At 35.5% G+C, this 19,343-nt stretch overlaps 1 protein-coding gene and 2 non-coding genes across 5 annotated transcripts in view; all 3 read right to left on the bottom strand.

The window, feature by feature from the left end:
* Positions 1-8,737: 8,737 nt before the first annotated feature.
* Trnak-cuu (transfer RNA lysine (anticodon CUU)) lies at positions 8,738-8,810 on the bottom strand. Its single transcript has one exon. It is a non-coding gene; the product is annotated as a tRNA-Lys (tRNA).
* Positions 8,811-9,623: 813 nt separating this feature from the next.
* Trnak-cuu (transfer RNA lysine (anticodon CUU)) lies at positions 9,624-9,696 on the bottom strand. Its single transcript has one exon. It is a non-coding gene; the product is annotated as a tRNA-Lys (tRNA).
* A 5,954-nt stretch (positions 9,697-15,650) lies between these two features.
* Positions 15,651-19,343, bottom strand: part of LOC128229645 (potassium voltage-gated channel protein Shaw-like) — a 40,591-nt gene continuing 36,898 nt past the window's right edge. For all 3 annotated transcript variants that reach the window (XM_052941414.1, XM_052941415.1, XM_052941416.1), the window contains exon 4: positions 15,651-18,989. In XM_052941414.1, the coding sequence (XP_052797374.1) occupies positions 17,826-18,989 (1,164 nt within the window). In that variant the 3' untranslated portion in view covers positions 15,651-17,825. The remainder of the gene's footprint in view (positions 18,990-19,343) is intronic.

The raw sequence follows: 19,343 nt of genomic DNA, 5'->3' as shown, positions 1-19,343 counted from the left end.
AAACAAAACGAAATGTGCATGAAAATGGTTATATATACCTTATGAGACTAAAGTAGATAACAGTAAATCGTTTAGCATTCATCAATCATTTAATATTTTTGCGCTTTCTGCTTTTAAATACACGGTTACAATCTTGTTATCAGTAATTAATATTAATAAGTATGTAGTTGAAGGTTTGTCAGTCAAACTTTATGTGTGTTATACATGTGAATGTATTGATTTTGAATAAGAGTGTCACTTTAATTAGTTATGCTATTATACACTTCACTGGCAATCAATTTAAACTTCGATATGATAAATTCACGTTGAATAACTTCATTTAATCAATGATATCATTGAAAAAATGCTACTTCTACTGATACACCGGCATACATCCGAGGTTGTTTTCGATGGAAAATGACCGAGGAGTAACGAATGCGACGATCCCATGACTGTTTCGATTCATCTGTCAAACTTTCAAACTTTCAATAGGAGTTGCTTCCCTTGTACCGTTAAACGTATAACCTAGCGCTTATTTCATTGTGAATGCGAAACAGTCAACTACCACCTTGCCAGTATACTTTAGTTTCATGTTGTTGTTGTTTTAAATTAAACATTTTTCGGGGTCTAACAAATCTCAGTACACAGCCAACGCATTACGTATTGAGTAAACGCAAAATAACGATGAATTCAATTTTAATTTCTCATTGAAGATGCACTCTTACTACCAAATAAGATTTACCACAATTAAGAATATTGTTTTAAAATTCCAAAAAGGATAAATAAATAAAACAATGGTTCTCATGAAGGATACCGAGTTTAATCGAAAGAAATGAGCATAAATATGGTATTTCTACAGTATGAGACTATAGTAGACCACAGAAAATATTTGAGCATTCACCAATCATTTAATATTTTTGCGCTTTCTGCTATTAAATACACTGTTACCCTCTTGTTATTAGTAATTAATATTTTCCATAAATGCATTATTTAGTAAGAAGTTAAAGGTTTATCAGTCAAAATATATGTTTGTTATACATGTGTGTGTACTGATTTTGACTGCTTAGAAAAACGTACAGAGTCATTTACTTTACAAAGACAAATACCCCTTTTCTGGTCAAAAGTAGCGGAAATTTGCTTTAAAATAGAGTTAAACAGTCACGTGGGCTTACATAGCCCTGTGAATTATTGTACAAAGTAATGTGACGAGCAGCTAGCGGTCATGTAACATCACCCCTAATGTAATGAAACCAAAAAGCCCGCAACCAACCCAAGAGACAGTTAAAAGACATTTTCTGTCAAGATGAAATATCTTGGAGTCATACTATTCTGAACTCATGAAGCTTGTTAATGGTGTAATTTGTTATTTGAGAAAACATTACGTTGTTAATATCTCGAGGGAGGAATCAGCGATATCGAATATCTACTGAAAACATTCCTGTAAATGAAACTTTCTCAGAAAATGTTCTGAAGTAGTGTGGTACCATTTCGCTGTTGATGTCGAGACTTTGGGCAATTTTGCAGACTTCAGCCTGGAACTCGTCTTCATCGCTTCTTTTTTTCATCGTAAGACTGGCGAACATAAATTAATCCGAACGATATAATGCTGGTTTTAAAGCTGCAGTATCACAGATTGACCGTTTTGACAACTTTTTTTTTCTTTTTATATTTTTGTCTTGGAATCAGTCATTTTTTCGTAAATGTCTGGGATTCAGTGATAAAAAATGCTGACAAAATATCAGATCGCAGTTTTTCATGTCAACGTTCAATTGATGTTTGATGAAGTATCGATAGAATAAAAACAATTAAACATGTACGATTATATAAAACGATATTTTTTCTTAAAGTCCAGAATACGACAATGCGTGAAGTAATACATTTTAAAATAACTGACCTTTGATTCATAATTTCTGATTTTCCAGTTGTTTTCTAAATGACGTAGTGAGAAAGCGACGATCCCCGTTCGGAATTCCTCGGCCATGTTCCATCGAAAACGACTTCAGATGAATATGGACGGTTAACAATGTCAGAATTTTTTTGATTTAACTACGCTGCAGGTAGATCGCGTAGTAATTTCAAATTAGCAGTTAACTTGTGACTTACTGAGTTTACTCTTGGGAATCTTAAAGATTCACTCTTACTCCCAAATAAAATAAACCACAATTAATAATATTGTTTTAATATTCCAAAAAGGATGAATAAATGTCGAAAACAATGGTTCTTTTAAAGGATACCGAGTTTAAACAAAACGAAATGTGCATGAAAATGGTTATATATACCTTATGAGACTAAAGTAGATAACAGTAAATCGTTTAGCATTCATCAATCATTTAATATTTTTGCGCTTTCTGCTTTTAAATACACGGTTACAATCTTGTTATCAGTAATTAATATTAATAAGTATGTAGTTGAAGGTTTGTCAGTCAAACTTTATGTGTGTTATACATGTGAATGTATTGATTTTGAATAAGAGTGTCACTTTAATTAGTTATGCTATTATACACTTCACTGGCAATCAATTTAAACTTCGATATGATAAATTCACGTTGAATAACTTCATTTAATCAATGATATCATTGAAAAAATGCTACTTCTACTGATACACCGGCATACATCCGAGGTTGTTTTCGATGGAAAATGACCGAGGAGTAACGAATGCGACGATCCCATGACTATTTCGATTCATCTTTCAAACTTTCAAACTTTTTATACCTTTAATATCTCGAGGGAGGAATCAGCGATATCGAATATCTACTGAAAACATTCCTGTAAATGAAACTTTCTCAGAAAATGTTCTGAAGTAGTGTGGTACCATTTCGCTGTTGATGTCGAGACTTTGGGCAATTTTGCAGACTTCAGCCTGGAACTCGTCTTCATCGCTTCTTTTTTTTCATCGTAAGACTGGCGAACATAAATTAATCCGAACGATATAATGCTGGTTTTAAAGCTGCAGTATCACAGATTGACCGTTTTGACAACTTTTTTTTAAAATTTGTTTTGGAATCAGCCATTTTTTCGTAAATGTCTGGGAACCAGTGATATAACAGTTGAGAAAATATCAGATCGCAGTTTTTCGTGTCAACGTTCAATTGATGTTTGATGCCTATAATTTCATTTTTCTTAAAGCTGCACAGATTGACCGTTTGACAACAATTTTTTGTCTTGGAATGAGCCAATCTTTAGTAAATGTCTGGGAACCAGTGATATAACTGCTGACAAAATATCATATCGCAATTCTTCATATTTACGTTCAAAAATTGATCTTTAATGCCGATAAACTCATTTTTTTCTTAAAGCTTTTGTAACGCCTTTAGTCTTAAAACATCAACTTTCGACCGTAAATATGAAAATCTGTAAGAGTGCAGCTTTGACATACTTTGATACTTAAAGCAAAAGAAACACACTTTTTGCGTAACAATTTTGCATCAAATCTTTGACAAGTTCTTTATGATGGTGGTACCTTTCAACACTCAGAGGAGAGATTTGTTCAACAATTTAATTCAGAGAGTTTTTATCTAGGAGAAATTCGCCAGCCCTGTTTTGAATCAAATTAGGTGAGTGGGTATAGTGGTATGGGTCTCTCAATGAAGAGGTTGTTGGCTTGATACCCATCACGGGTAAGTTTTTATAGACACTAAAAATGGACATAATGGCCAGTTTCTATAAAGGAAACAGACTCGATGGTGATTCTTTAAGCTACCAGCTTCCGTCACAATCGAGCTAAACCAAATTAGTATAAACTTACTAAATCAGAAGGGTTAAGTTAGTGTCGCCCGCTCTTACTATTTTACGACCTAAATCCATAGAACAAAACCATTTATAAACAGGTGGCGGGTCCGTGGTTGAGTGGTAACTCACTTGACATCGAATCCAGGGGTCGCAGGTTTGATTCCCCGCCGCACCACTAAACATGCTCATCATCTTCCGGGTCGGATGTTAAATGGGGGACCCGTGGGACAGTGTTATACACTGGTGCATGTTAAAGAACCAGGGTAGCTCTAACCTGGGCTACATTCTGTCTGTGCACTTTGCTCCAAAAAATCTAATAGGACTAACAATCTTATCGAAGCACTCGCCGAATGGACAAGACCCGGGTGCGAGTATAAATTAACTCAAAATCACCCACAGCCAAACACAGTTGGCTCGAATTCCACGGAACCAGCAAAATACTTCGATCCTCGAAAACATCGAGCCAAGCGGGATGTTTTACCTTCAGTACAAAGAAATCGGCCATTTACATCCAGTTTGAGCCCACGATGAATTCCAGCCAAGCGAGTTCGAGCTAACGGGTTTGGACTGTATATATAGACCCCAGGATGATAGAGAATTGCCGAAAGTTGATGGGGACCAGATGGCAATAATTGGTTTAAAAATTTAAAAAATATCCATTATTGTAAGTAATAAAATCATATTATATAAGAACTTTTATTTTAATTTCGATGATAAAATTTAACTCGGTGGATTTAATAATCAATTAAGTGTTATCTTCAAAGCAAATGAACTATTTCCAATTGACCAAATCTTAGTTTTTCCATGAAAAACTGTCACCTTTGAGATATTTGTAGCCACTTCTCGGACATATTTTCAGTTTCGATTATGAAATCGATGATTTATCGAAATAACCATTACGATTACTTCGATCATCGAGTTCCAATCCATAATGCAATACAACAAAAATGGCGACATAACTTCCGTAAATAACCAACAGAATCCGTATAGTAGTATTGTCATTATCAATGTCATAGAACTATAATTTATAAATTGGGGGTCAAACAATGATTCTACGTTCCGCCAATCATGTTTAATGACCTATAATAAAAACTCTCATTACGAGATTATTTCAAACCTCACCATTACCCGTAGTTGAAAATTAACTTGTCCGGTCAACCTTCAATAGTTACCGAAGCACTCCAAATGTCAGCATTACGTCACACAAATTGGCTCCGTTTTATATGCGTCATCCGAGATTTGGAGGTGTCGCTTTTCACGAGATTGTGCGATATTTTAAACAAAACACAACGGTTTCGATCATCCTTAAAATCGTCGCCTTCAGGCAGCAAACACCTTTGAATAGTTTGATAAGATAACGTAAACTGACCATTGAAAGCTGCCAGTGACCTTTAACACGGGTGTGAAAGTTGACAGTGTTGATGCTATATTATTGGGTGGGAATAAAGGAATTACTGGTGTAAATACAACAAGATTATGGGTTGAGGATGGCAAAAGGCACGACTTTAATATCTTTTCTTCTCCGCCATGCTCCATTCAGTAACATCTGACACTATAAGACTTCTTTATGAAGCGGTTGTTATGCCATGCACTGACAACAAGTAATACAGCTTAAAATCCAAATTTTGAGGGTCAAGGAGATTATTTTTATATTTTGATCTTAATTCAGCTACTTTAATTGCCATAGTGGCACGGGTAACGTGCATAACATGCGATTTTCTGCAAATTATATTACTTCTTTGGAAAAAGGTTTAGAAATTAGAAAAGTTGCGAAAGACTTGGTCTAGGATATCTTTCCTTCTCCGCTATGGTCCATTCAGTAACAGCTGAAACTATAAGACTTTTTTATGAAGCGGTTGTTATGTCATGCACTTAAAGAAGTAATAGAGCTAAAACTCCAAATTTTGAGGGTCACGGTGATTATTTTTATATTTTGATCTTAATTCAGATACTTCAATTGTCATAATGACATGAGTAATGTGTATTAACGTGCGATTTACTGCAAAAAGTAAAAGTATATTGCTGCTTGAGAAAAGTTTAGAAATTAGAAAAGTTACGAAAGACTACTTGTACGGGTAAGTGTACGCGTGGGCTATTTTTTGTGTAGTACGTCATTCAGATATGTGTACATTTTACGCGTCTAGAATGACATGAACTAAAGCACGAGCAAGTGGCTTCTTTTTGTGCACTACGTCATTCAGATATATTACATTGTACACGTCTAGAAAGACATGAACGAAATCACTAGCAAAATGGTATTTTTGTGAACTACGTCTTTAGATTTAAATCATATAAAAAAGTGAAATATTTATATAGTTTGTAACTTTGTTCCCTTTTCCAACCAGCTGATAAACACATATATGGCAAATTGTCAACAAAACTATAAAAAACACACGATAAACTTTGTGTGAACGTGTGAAATGTAAAGTCACAACACTTAATAGTCAGTGCATCATGATAACTCACAGTCAATTCCTTACTTGATTAAGACGATTATGAACTGATAAAATCATAAGTGCATTTACATTCCCAGCAATTATGACGTGTTGTACTAAGGAGTAGAGGTTAAACAACATAATCACAAGATAATATCAAGGAAATTAGATTGGGTCACCATACGCTTGTACAGTTGCTAATTCGGCGTCCATGCTTTTTTAGTCAATTAGAGTGATTTCCCTTGTTTAACTAGGCAAACGATATTTGAGCGGAAAAGAGCGGAAAGAGAAAATAAAACAAACGGAGAGATATAGAACGCGGATTCGCACCTTAGTTTACGCTACCGATTCTTCGATTAATCGATACCGGCAGAACGTCGTCGTCAATCGTTGACTTTTGGCACTTGACGACGATTAGCCAACCACCGATATTCGGCCTACCACAAGTACACGCGTACGTAGTGTTTCGCAACCATTCTTTATTAAAGGCGCACAATACAGGTTGGCGAACTTTTTTTTATCTCAATGCAATATTATGTTTATTTCAATTGTCTTAAGTGAAGTACAGATGAAAATATTAGTTTAATTAAGCTACTTAATTGTATTTAGACAAACTACTGCTGGCGCCCCCTTTTTCACACCTTCTGGTCATGTGACCTCTAATGGGTTTTTCTGGAAGCCAATTCCTCGCTCCATGCTAGTTATTACATGCGCGCTTTCATGTAATTGTTTGCCATATTATATTTTTCCTGTGCTTTATATATGTATTGTTCGCGCGCTTCTGTAGTTTGGAGCAATAGTTTAGTTTATGTAATAAAGCTCCCTTTAACCCCTTATGCAGTTGTTTGTTTAAGTTATTTTTTGGCTTTTGGAACTTCGGATTTTTCGGCCACGTAGCTATTCATTAAAAATATAAAGGTTTTTATCTGTGTCTGAATAAAATGCTTTCTAGTCTTTAAATTATTAAATGCAAATGAGTTAAATATGAACATCCATTTAAAACAATTTGATGGATTAAGCTATAGTGTGGGTCTTTGAGTCCTGCTACTTGATTTACTACTATCATATACATTACAAGGCGACAGTAGACAGACTATGACTTAACCAGATAAAAACAATATTGTTTCAAATATGTGTATAGATACTCTGTATAAAAATATTTCAATATTTATTGCGAAATTTGCTCGTATATAAACGCACTTTGATCTTTTAAATTGTTTAACTTCTTACAAAATCAAAATAAGTATGCAAATATTGAAAAAGAAACAATTGCTTAATCTTAAGACGAAGATTAAACACTGTAACTGTCAGTAGTCAAACGTGGAGTATCCTTAAATAATCTATGAAAGAATAAGTAAACATCACCTGAAAATATTTGTTCAGTGTGGATATCAAAGTTCACATTGGCGATTTTATGTTGATTCTTGTGGTCATCGGTGGCGATTTTATATTTTCATTTCTCACCATATGGGCTATGTTTTCCTTTGTCGGCGCCCTGTGATCCAACCTGTCGCTGATTTCCAATGTACTTGTACTAATCGAAGTTCTCCACTGTACGTATTAACACAACAGTGATTCTCAACAAACTGTGCCAATCTGTGCTTACAGAACTTGAAGTCATATGGTTGTCATTCTCAGTCATCAGAGTTTTGATAATGATAAATCTAATGCATCTTTATATCTAAATCTTTCTTTCAGTTGCAAGTTGTAAGTGCTAACTAGAATGTTAGTATATTGGTCTCAGACAACCATCATTCTCGTGCACCAAAGTGATGATAAAATGCGTACCATTACAGGGTGAGAAATCACGTGACTTCAACGGGGTTCTCACATGTGTCACCACGGTTTATCCAACCATTTGATCGATTTTAAAATGTTAAATTTATGTTCTAGGTATTTAGGAATTACTGTTACTTTCTTGCTTGTTTACATCGGTTTTGAACCGTGGTGACACATGTGAGAATTGCGTTGAAGTCACGTGATTCCTCACCCTGTAATGGTACGCATTTTCTGATTTTATCATCACTCTGGTGCACGAAAATGATGGCTGTCTGAGACCAATGCACGAACATGCTAGTTAGCACTTATGCTAGTTAGCACTTACAACTTGCAACTGAAAGAAAGATTGGCAGTATTTAACATTACTGAAATAACATTGTTCAATTGTTGTTGTTTTATTCTATTTTAATCATTAGTGCAATCTGGGAGTAGGATTAATTTGTTATTGGTCCCAGCTGTAATGCACGATACAAGGAGTATGTACATGGTATAAAATTTATCGAAATTATATTATGAAAGAGATTTATAAATGATAGTCTGAATTTTAATGTATGTGGTAACGAATAAAATTCAAAATCTTTGTTATTCTATATTAACTGTATATGTTTGGCCGAAGAGTTAAAGGAACGTCCACGATATTATGACGAACTCAAATATTTTTTGTTATGTATATTGTTTCAAAGTTTGGCGGGTTTTAAAATCCAAGTGATAAAGTGTGTGGTTTCAACATAAGACAAGTTTTTTAAATAAATCAATAATTACAATGATAAATAATTAATGAGGGGTGTTTGTTTTGCAACAGGGCAAAAAATACACGCCCAACGTGGGGCTCGAACCCACGACCCCGAGATTAAGAGTCTCGTGCTCTACCGACTGAGCTAGCCGGGCTATATAAATCGTTCATAGGGCATTCCGAAAAAATCAATAATTCCCACTTTCCCTCTTTGTTTGGAGAACATGCAAACAATGCAAACGCTATCACATACATTATATTACAGAAATGTACTCGAAAATGACATTTAAGTTAAAACGGTATTTTTGCCATGGTAACGTATGTTTCAGGATTACTTGACATTTCGTCACTCGTAACTGTTTAAACACTCTTATCATTTAAAACATACATGGTTTTAAAACGGATTACATGAATTCGTTTATAGTAGGTAACGTTAAAATGTTTAACTTAATAACGTTATATAGACATATTCGATACAATTAGCATGTGGGGACGGTTCTGTAATGGTAACGTATGTTTCGCAGTTGTTTGGGTTTTTATATCTTTTTAATTGTTTATGTTCCATCGATATATAAACGAAAACTGTTACTTGCAAAACACGTGTTCCGCGTTAATTGCATGCATAGTGATGGTATTGTCACCAACATGTAGTATAAATTCGTAACCTTAATAATGACAAACACAATCCGTTCGTTTTCCTAATTGAATAAAACGACATTAAAGTAAAAAATAATACAAATAAAAAATTCGTGGTTTATAGGTCCGTGATTGTGCCATATAGCCGTGGATCAAATGGAAAGAATGTGAATTTTGAAAACAATTTATAATTGCTATGTTTTTGTTTTTATGTTAATTCAAGTGTTATCATGTTTTCGGAAAACATATTTGGAAATGATATGCAACGATGTGTACAGTGCAATTAAGGGTGCACATGAAGGGTGTTTGATTAACAACAGGAGAAAAAAAATCGCCCAACGTGGGGCTCGAACCCACGACCCCGAGATTAAGAGTCTCGTGCTCTACCGACTGAGCTAGCCGGGCTATATGACGACATCGAGGGCATCATCAAAAAATCAATAATGCCATCTTCCTTTTTCGGGATAGTTTATATAAAGAGCAATTATTCAAACCGCTTAAAAATGTCCTTGAAGTGAATATGATAAATTGTAATGGTAACGAATATACCACAGTTATTTGGCATTTCGTTACTGTTTAAACCCTTAGAGACATGCATGGGTTTGAAACGGTTTTACATAAAATCGTTTATAGGATTTCACGTTAAACTAGATGATTGTTATAATGAAATATACGATACAAAAATGGTTTACAGATAGTTTTGTACTGGTAACGTATGTTACACAATTGTTTGGTATCCTTTTAATTGTCGATTTTCCTTTGATGTTAGAAAGAAAAATGTAACTCCATTTAAATTCATGGAAAAATCAATAATGCAATCTTTCTATTCTTGGAAAGTTTTTAACGTATGCAAACATTCAAATTGCTATCACATAAAAATATTTCTGAAATGTACATGAAAATGGCCCTGAAGTGAACATAAAACATTGTCATGGTAACGTATGTACCTCAAAATTGTATTTTTCGCTACGTATTAAACACCTGTTGACATTTGAGGACATGCATATATGTATTCAGGACATGCAACAAAATCAAATATAACACATACAGTACATAAATTTACAGAACTATTCTTAAAAACGTTCCTATAGTTAAAATGGTATTCATGTAATGGTAACGTTTTTTTGGTATTTAGTTTCTTCGTTCTGACTCTTAAAAAAGAGCATAGTCATTTTTATTCTAAAAACATGTTTACCACCTGATGTGATATACAATACACCTTTTGTGTAAACGGCACGTATATGACATGATTATGTTCTGTATCTAAAATGACTTTTGTTTTGTACTTGCATGAAAAAAGTTAATGTTATACCAGTGCCTGATTCGTTTTTGCGCTTTTGTTAAACAAAATCAGGAAGGTATTTTATCCAAACCCAAAGGTAAAATTGTAACGTAACGACTAATTACAGTCACCACTGATGTTTTCACTTCCGCAAACTATTTTATGATGTCTGTGAACGAAATGACTGTTATACGTAGTATTTTTACATTTTTTTTATATGAAAATCATATGCAAATACTATCATTTCAACACGTAATGTGTTCTGTCCCTACAGATTAGGCGCTACCAGTTTTGTTATAAAAATGAAAATATGTCTGTATGATATGTAACCCATGTCCAGTATATGCAAAATAAAAATTAATACAGGTAATCATAATTTTTTACAAGCTATCCCAAGTTCACACATGTATAGTACAATACACAAAATATCTAGAATGTCAGATCTGTCTTGCGCATATTTTAGCTGTACAAAAATCGACAGTGTAATAAATTTCGCCGTTATCGCCGTTCGTTGGACAACTGGCACGGCCCTTACCAGTACAGTCATGGCAGCAGATGTAACAAGATAAAGAAAATATTTACAACCGAGATGCAAGTCGGTGGATATTGACATGACATTTACACGTATTCGAGTTCATTTAAAATGGACTTGAAAATTGTGTATCTAAATATGTTTCGTATCATATAGGTCATTCTCAACAATAACTACCATTATGCTTCAAAGTAAGTATTATCAAATTAGATTTAATGTCACATGCAACCTTAGAAAGCAAGATATTGGACCAAATATCGGTACTTTTATCTTATTCTTATATATCTTGCTTAACACAGGTCGTTGCAATGAGTTTAAATCATAATAAAAATATGTGATGCTTTGGTACAGTTATTGAGGAATAGCTATGCCAAAACATAAACAACGATGTCTTATAAGAAATAAGAATTCACGCAAGCCAACAAATCTGTCACAGTTAATTTTTATGGTCATGATTATTTGTTTTACACCAAAAGGGAGGATAAACTGTCGAAGGAACCCAAGATAGCATCGTACCGGACACCTAAGGCGCTTATAGTCAGTGTTGACACGAGAACATGTAGAACGGTGGACCGGTAACCGGGCTATTGACATCTTCCTATCTTTTTCCGATCGCTGTGCAGTTATGGCTAAGATTGTCGATAATGTCCAGTCATGTTAAGTTTGAAATAATTATTACCCTGCATGGTATGTGAAATTAATTTGTCATGAAATGTAACGGACTGCAGTAATATTAAGACATTGACTTATTATACATGATTTTAACTCGAATTTGCCGATACGATTGATGAAAACGTACCAAAATTAGCATGTCGCGTTGTAGGCTTTCCACAGGGTATTGAAATAAAATAAAATATTTACAATCCGTTACGATGAAATATATATGTTTAAATGTATATTTAACCTTGCTAAACAACAAAATAAATAAAGCTAAATAAAGATTTAGCTGTAAAGCAAATAAGAATATTCTTTTTTGGTTGTCTCAAATGAAAAAAAAACACACTAGAATACATGTACATATACGAGTGTATATGTTACGCGTTTATATTCAAACAAAAGAAAATATATATATCATAGGAAGCAGACCCAGGAGGAACTGTCTGTTGAAGACCCCCCCCCCCCACCAAGCTGCCCACCAGAGGCCAAGCTGTACTTGGTGTTTGCCAACATGCTGTAATTTGTAAGTACTTCAAGATAATATATTAGAAAATGGTATCCAAACTGAAGTACAAAGTGAGACAGTTTGGTCATAAAAGCCCATTGAGACTGTTTGTTCCATTCCTAAATGAATTTCTTTCATGTTGTCAATCATTTCTGGTGTGGCTTTAATAATAATATTATTTTCTAATGAAACTGCTGACTTGTATCAGTCTTTGGTCTGTATTGTGCATCTATTCACACATTTTGTTTGCTCTTTTAAGCAAACATTACAATAATTGCAAATTCTATAAGCAATTAAACAAAACTTACTGCACATAGGATGCAGAATGATGTTTTATTTAGTGTGCATATGATTTTCAGCTTATGGACAAGAAAACATATACTTTAACAATCACAGCAACACAATGAGATCCCAATTTTAAAGAAATAATGCCACCTTTCATTAATTCATTCTATCAATCATTCATATATATTCATTAATTCATTCATTTATTCAATTTATTCATTGAAAAACTTGACATTTCTCAAGGCAAAATAAATAAAAAGTGAGCAGCTTTCATAAAGAATAGAGCCTTTTCCCTTAATGCATTAAAAAACACAACCTTAATACAGTATAAATGTTTTAAAAACCCTAATTTATTGTTTATTTTAATAGCCAGCCTGGTTGCTGTAGCCACAGAGGAATTTTCAAGGACAAGAACCAGTGCTGGTAAAACTGTGGTCTCTGTGGTTTTCCATACCGGCTCTCGGCAAGGATTTTCAAGAAAGGAATACCATCTCCAAGTAAGAAGAAATTCTAAGCATGTCTGGTTTGAATGCTTGCAAAATGCATCTGGGTACTCAATAAGATGAGGTTTACCTTTGAGTTGTTAAAAACTGATTGCAAAATGTCCAAAAGACTATATATTCTATTAAATTTGTCCTGAAAATCTTTGAATTCATGAACTTTTCTGCATATTTATCACATTTATGACTATATTAAAGGTTGTGTATGCCTCAAATGAGTGTTTACAGGCCTTTTTCAAACTTTAACAGTAGTGGCAGATAGTTTTATTTGTGTAAAACATTGCTTTTGTGTCTTGCTTGCAGATCATGATGTGCCAATAAGCTCCAGTTAGCTGCGGCCTTTTCCCCAGGCGGTAGTCCTGCAATCTGAATCCAGGAGATGCAGCTCTGAATCCAATATTTCAGAAGAATGAAGATGTTAGTCAACTCTGTAGTGCTTGTTTGTGTGTAAATGATTCCAATGAGTGAGATTTATAGCAAATCAGGTGTAAATAAGCATCTTATAGACAATAGTGAAGTGCTGTACTCTGAATTTAATGCCAAATCTAGCCTTCAAAACAGATTCTTAAAGTAAAATTTTTTTAAAAATGGGCATAATAATGCTATCTCTGCATTTTCTACATCATGTAGCCACCTCATACATGAAAACACTAGCAGTTGTCATGAATCTTTAAGTTTTGGTGTGTTTTTTGCCATTTCCTTTGTTGCGCCATTTGTCCCGGAAGCCAACAATTTGGCATATAGTGTTGTTTAGACTGTCTATTAACACATTATCACTAAATTTCTTGTGTTAAACTGAACAGTTCTGTTACCTTTGTATATAAGTGGACCAGAAAAGCAAAATTTTGACAAGTTGAGGCATTTCAGTTGGGCTCTATGTCATTTTTTATATAAAACACTAAGCCGATGAAGTGGAAAAACCTTATTTTGCTTAGAAAAAATCTTAAAAGAGTAGGCAGGCCAGTTTTGTGGTGCTGTTCTATAGACACCATTAAAAGCTACAAGGAAAACTTTACTTGGTCAAATTATTCCAATGCATAAGGAAATAATGGCTCTTCAAAGGTTTGCGGCTTAACATTTGAGGGAAATGGCTGTTTCTGCTTTTTATGAAAATACCACAGGTGCTAATACTTGTCTCATTCATTTAGTGTTTGATATATCATTGCCAAACTTTCAGTATGTGTTGCATATAGCCTGAAGCTGAACTATAGGAGTTTTGAAGTCTGTTTCTGAAAAAATGTTGCTTAAATAGGCTCAAGACCACAGTTATCTGCCCCCCGTTGACCAAGATCCGGATGTGAATACAGAAACAAAGAGTGCTTGTGTTCAAGTATCAATATTTTATTAAAATTGAATGAAAAAGAAGCAAAAAATGTTCTTTTTGCAGAGAACTTGACTGAAGTTGACACTCTATTGCAGAAATTGATAGTTTTCAATGTAAATATTGGAAAAATCATAGCTTGTGGAAGTCTGAAAATTAGTTGTTTGTAGCCGATTGACTCCCTGGCGGAAGGGTTATGTATTTGAACTCAATTTTGACAGTCGGGTCAATGGTTAACATGGTGTTTTCTTGTGATTATATTTTGTGTCTTGAATTGTTCTAGAGATGCCATGTCCTTGTTTTTCAATTGGGGTGTGTATAAAGTCAAAAGCCAGGTTAGTGTCTATATGAAACATATAGTAAAAATAACTGTGGTCTCACGCCATAAAACAATATTATAATTATCATGAATCGGCGAACGTTTTACTGGATTGGCAATGTCTAATTCCGGACAGTGCGTATACATTCGGACACCAATGAAACAAGTAATTACGCAATACATTTTAAAGTGAGCTTTTCTTTCAAACAAAATATATTTTATTATTGTTTATCAATCAAGATCAGAATATTAAAATTGTTTTATCAAATTACAGTGGAAACTCACTAAACCGGACAAGGTCCGGACTGGGCAAAATTTCCGGTTTAGTGAGGATTCCGGTTTAGTGGGGATTTGTTGTACGGGGTAAGTTTACTCAAAATATTAACTGAGTTAACCTTTAAAGTATTTCGTCCGCTAGGGACAGTTCAATTCTCCGACGTTTAAACGGAGGTTGAGACATGATTAAAGCACTTGCAAAAGTGATAAGCATAATTAAACTTTTCTGCGTTTTTACATGGACCTATAAACCATGGATTGGCAACTCTCATCTGTGTTAATGCGATAATCTCAAACTCACGCGTGCAGCGGGATTTCATTCCGAGATCTTACCGTGTGGTCATTTTCGAGACGTCCGACATCGGCCGAATATATACATGTAGGAAAACATTAATTAAAATTGACTCAAATGCGCGGTACTTTCATTTGAGTTGATAATAGTCCAATGGAATCTGATTAAAATCACAGTTATTAATTATGACTAAATCTATAACGAACAAGGCATTATTAGCAGAGTTGGCGGAAATAACCGAAGATCGCCGTTAATCACCAATTGGAGATTCGGCGGAATTTTCCGATATTTTCCGAGCGCGTGCTAAGGATTATGGGTAAATTATTATTTCTTATCGTTTCACTGATATGGGGCAGTTGCCAATCCATGGTTTATAGGTCCGTGGTTTTTATAATCATCTTTTTTCCAAGTCTTGAAATAAAACAACTCGCGTATTTTAATGCTTGTTTAGTATGTTTGTGATTTATTAAAGGCACCGCTCTAATTTGATTTAATCATAGAAGACTCTTAGATAAAACAATCCTCCAAAATGATCACTAAATATCCGTTTCTAGTTCTTTATTTTCTGCAACAAACAAATTAATGTTTCAATCAATTTTCTTTTCACAAGTTTGATTATCGTTTGATTATCGCGCGACTGTTAATCCACAGCGCAATCATCATTATGTAGTTAACACAACAACACAGGTGCAATATTTAACGACACACCGGCTGTCAAAACAAAGTGACACGCGATTCGCGAATTCCTAATACACAAAATTATTTTGACATGTTCGAACAAATAAACGTCCGGTTTTGTGAGGTAAAATTACGTTGACAACTCACAAATTTTCTCGATTTTTTTGTCCGGTATCCGGGGTTCCGGTTTTGTAGGGATTTTTTTACATTGAAAATCGAAGGGGAAAAACGGGACTCTGAAAAAAGTCCGGTATCCCAAGGATTCCGGTTTTGTGGAGATCCGGTTTAGTGAGGGTAGAAAAAATGGTCAAACATCACGTGGAAAAATAACGTAAATTATAAGCTTGACCTCAACGCTTCTTTTTTACTTTAAACTCTACACATATTTAAAGAACTTAAACGTCAATTGCTCAGTTCATGTTTCGCGTTTTGAAAGTGAAATAGTGTCCGGATTTAGGCAATGGTCAAACGTTCAAATGACGTTGACGCTTGACGTTATTGTGTTATTTTTCTAATATCGTGAATGTGGTCTAAAACTAGTCTTAAAATAAAGGCACGCTTGCTGCATAAAGTCAATATTAAAAAACGTTTTATAGATCACACAAGAATCTATAATAGTATTGAGCAAACATTTAAACAATATAAAACATGTCATTGTAATGTACCAGTCAATTGTAACCACGGCCCCCAAGGTCCGGGGAGTAGCGGAGACTTTCACTTTTGTTCCAGCCAAGCTCGGGTAAAATCACTATCCTGCGGGGACGAACTGCTGGTAAAATCCCCGCCAAATGCCCCCCCCCCCGCACCCCAGGGACCTTAGGGAAGACCCATTCCCCGCTATTTTTGGCGCGAAGACATTATCACCGCATTCACCCGGCACTGCGGGGCCACCTGGAAGGTAAAAACACGGTCCACTTCCCCGGCTATCCCCGTTATACCCCCGCCCCTTGGGGTGGGGTGGGTGGCGGGCGTGGTTACAATTGACTGGTGCGTAAGACTGACAGTGACGTGTCTCTACTACCTATCAGTTCGTGAATGACATTAAAAGTGCACTTGTAATATACATTGTAGTAAAGATAAAACCATATTATAAAACTAATATGAATTTTAAAACATAGTTACACAGATTAATCACCATATTAGTACACATCTGTGGGTGTAAAAAGTAAAACAACAATCACAGCCCAGTCAAATCGTCCCAGGAACAGTCGAAGCCCGTTGGCTCGAACTCGTTTGGGTCGAATTTCTGGTAGGATCGAACTAGATGTAAAGGGCTGATTTCTTTATACTGAAGATAAGCATTCGCGAGTGGCTCTAATTTTCAGAGGCTCGGGTTATTTTCGCCGGTCCCTGGGAGTTCGAGATAACGGGGTTCGACTGTATAATTTTCAAACCATATAATACTGCGGATATACGTAAACATTATTTAAAACAGTATTACGCATACAAACTTGTAGATCAAATGGTGACGCAGAGGCAATATGAAATTTGGCGGCCATCTTTTTTTTTTTTAAATGGCCGCAATTCGACCATGTTGCCTGATACAAAATAGGTCCAGTTTAACATATATTTCGAATGTTTTTAACAACGCTTCTGAGACGATTTGAATCAACTATTTAATTTAATACAATGTGCCGATTGTTCAGAACTTTGTTAATATTGTTGACTTGTTAACGTGAAATATTTGACCCTATGCTCATATATTAAAATATAAACAAGTACAGCTGAAACATTTGTCTCATTTTTTGTTAGAAATACACCAAACCACAAGTATACATTAAAATTCCTGAGCAGTAAAGATTTGAAAGTTAACAACGCGACGTTAACAACGTTGTTAACTTTAACAAATTTATGAACACTCGACCCATTGTAACATTCAAACAGCGGTTAGAGTTTGTTTGTATTTCCATTAATTTCTGTGGAAAACATAGGAATGTCTTCTGTTTTTTCATTAGTTTCCACATTTTTTAAAACCGGCACAGAACTTGTAAGAGGTACCGGCTTCCTATCACCGCTCGAATCGAATCCTTCGACGAGTTTGCTATTACTAACTGTCTTTTCCAGTTGCGCTTCTTGCTTTTTCCTCAGATCCTCGCTCGTTTCCGTGCATGAGGTATGGAATGAACACGTTTCAACTTCATCACTGACGTCACAAATACGACCTGCGACATCATCTTTGTCCGATAGCCCGTATTGCACGTGAGTGTAATACAAGACAAAGTTACTCACAATAATAGGTACCGTGAAAGCTATCATGAGCAGGCCGGATATTGCGCAAATTGAGCCTATGACGTAACCAAACCCGGTCACCGGAACCATGTCCCCGTATCCGACGGTCGTCATGGTGACGACCGCCCACCAGAAGCCGACAGGAATGTTACTGAACTGTTCTCCACCCTCCGTAAAATGCAGCAAGGACGCGAACATTACCATCCCTATCAGCAAAAACACAAACATGAGCAAAAGTTCGTTAAAACTGGCTTTCAATGTGTACAGTAAAATCCACAATCCGGGCACGTGACGGATTAACCGGAAGATACGACACAGTCTGAGCATGCGCAGTATGAAAATAAAGTCGACAAATCCGAGCCCGCCGGCTCTAACCTGTGGGCTGAAGCACAGCAGTATGAACTCGACGTAATCCGGAACTATTGCGATGAAGTCGATAATATTTTGCAGGGAGCTGCAAAATCGTCTCTTCTTTGGACAGAATACTAATCTTGTCAAGAATTCTATCGTAAAGAAAAGAACGCACATCAGGTCCATTATTAACAAAGCCGGATGTTGAATCGTCGTCTCATCCGTTTCCGTTTCCGTATCGCTGAAAATATTATTTACCCCGGTACTGTTTGTGTTATTTGAATCCGGAAGTGACGTCACATCTGACTTGCTGATCTCATGAAACACCTTGCTGTGCTCCAGGGTGAATAGTTTGTAGAGTGAGCGCAGACTGTGTACCTCTGAGGGCGGAAGTTGGAAATAGGGGTGTGTCTCCGCGCAGAACGAGAAGATTGACATACAGACGAAGATTATCGACACCCAGGCGTATATCTAAAAGGAAAAAAGGTCCGGTTTATTAAAAAAAATAACAATTTAAATGAACTATATCTTCTTTGTTAGTTAAATGTTCGTATTACATATAATTTAAAGGTTAATGCAGTCGAATCCCGTTGGCTCGAACTCGCTTAGCTCGAGTTCCTTGTTGGCACGAACTGGATGTGAAGGACCTATTTATTTATACTGAAGCCAGTGAAGGTAAGCATTTCTGCTTGGCTCAAATTCCCGGAGGCTCGAGGTACTTTTGTTAGTCCCTGGGAGTTCGAGCCAACGGGGTTCGGCTGCATGTATACTATATTTATAAACACACATGCGACCTGACCACTCAAATGTTACCGACCAGTAAAA

Source organism: Mya arenaria, chromosome 4, assembly GCF_026914265.1.
Source record: "Mya arenaria isolate MELC-2E11 chromosome 4, ASM2691426v1".
Taxonomy (NCBI): Eukaryota; Metazoa; Mollusca; class Bivalvia; order Myida; family Myidae; genus Mya; species Mya arenaria.
This window is presented reverse-complemented; position numbering and strand designations above follow the sequence as displayed.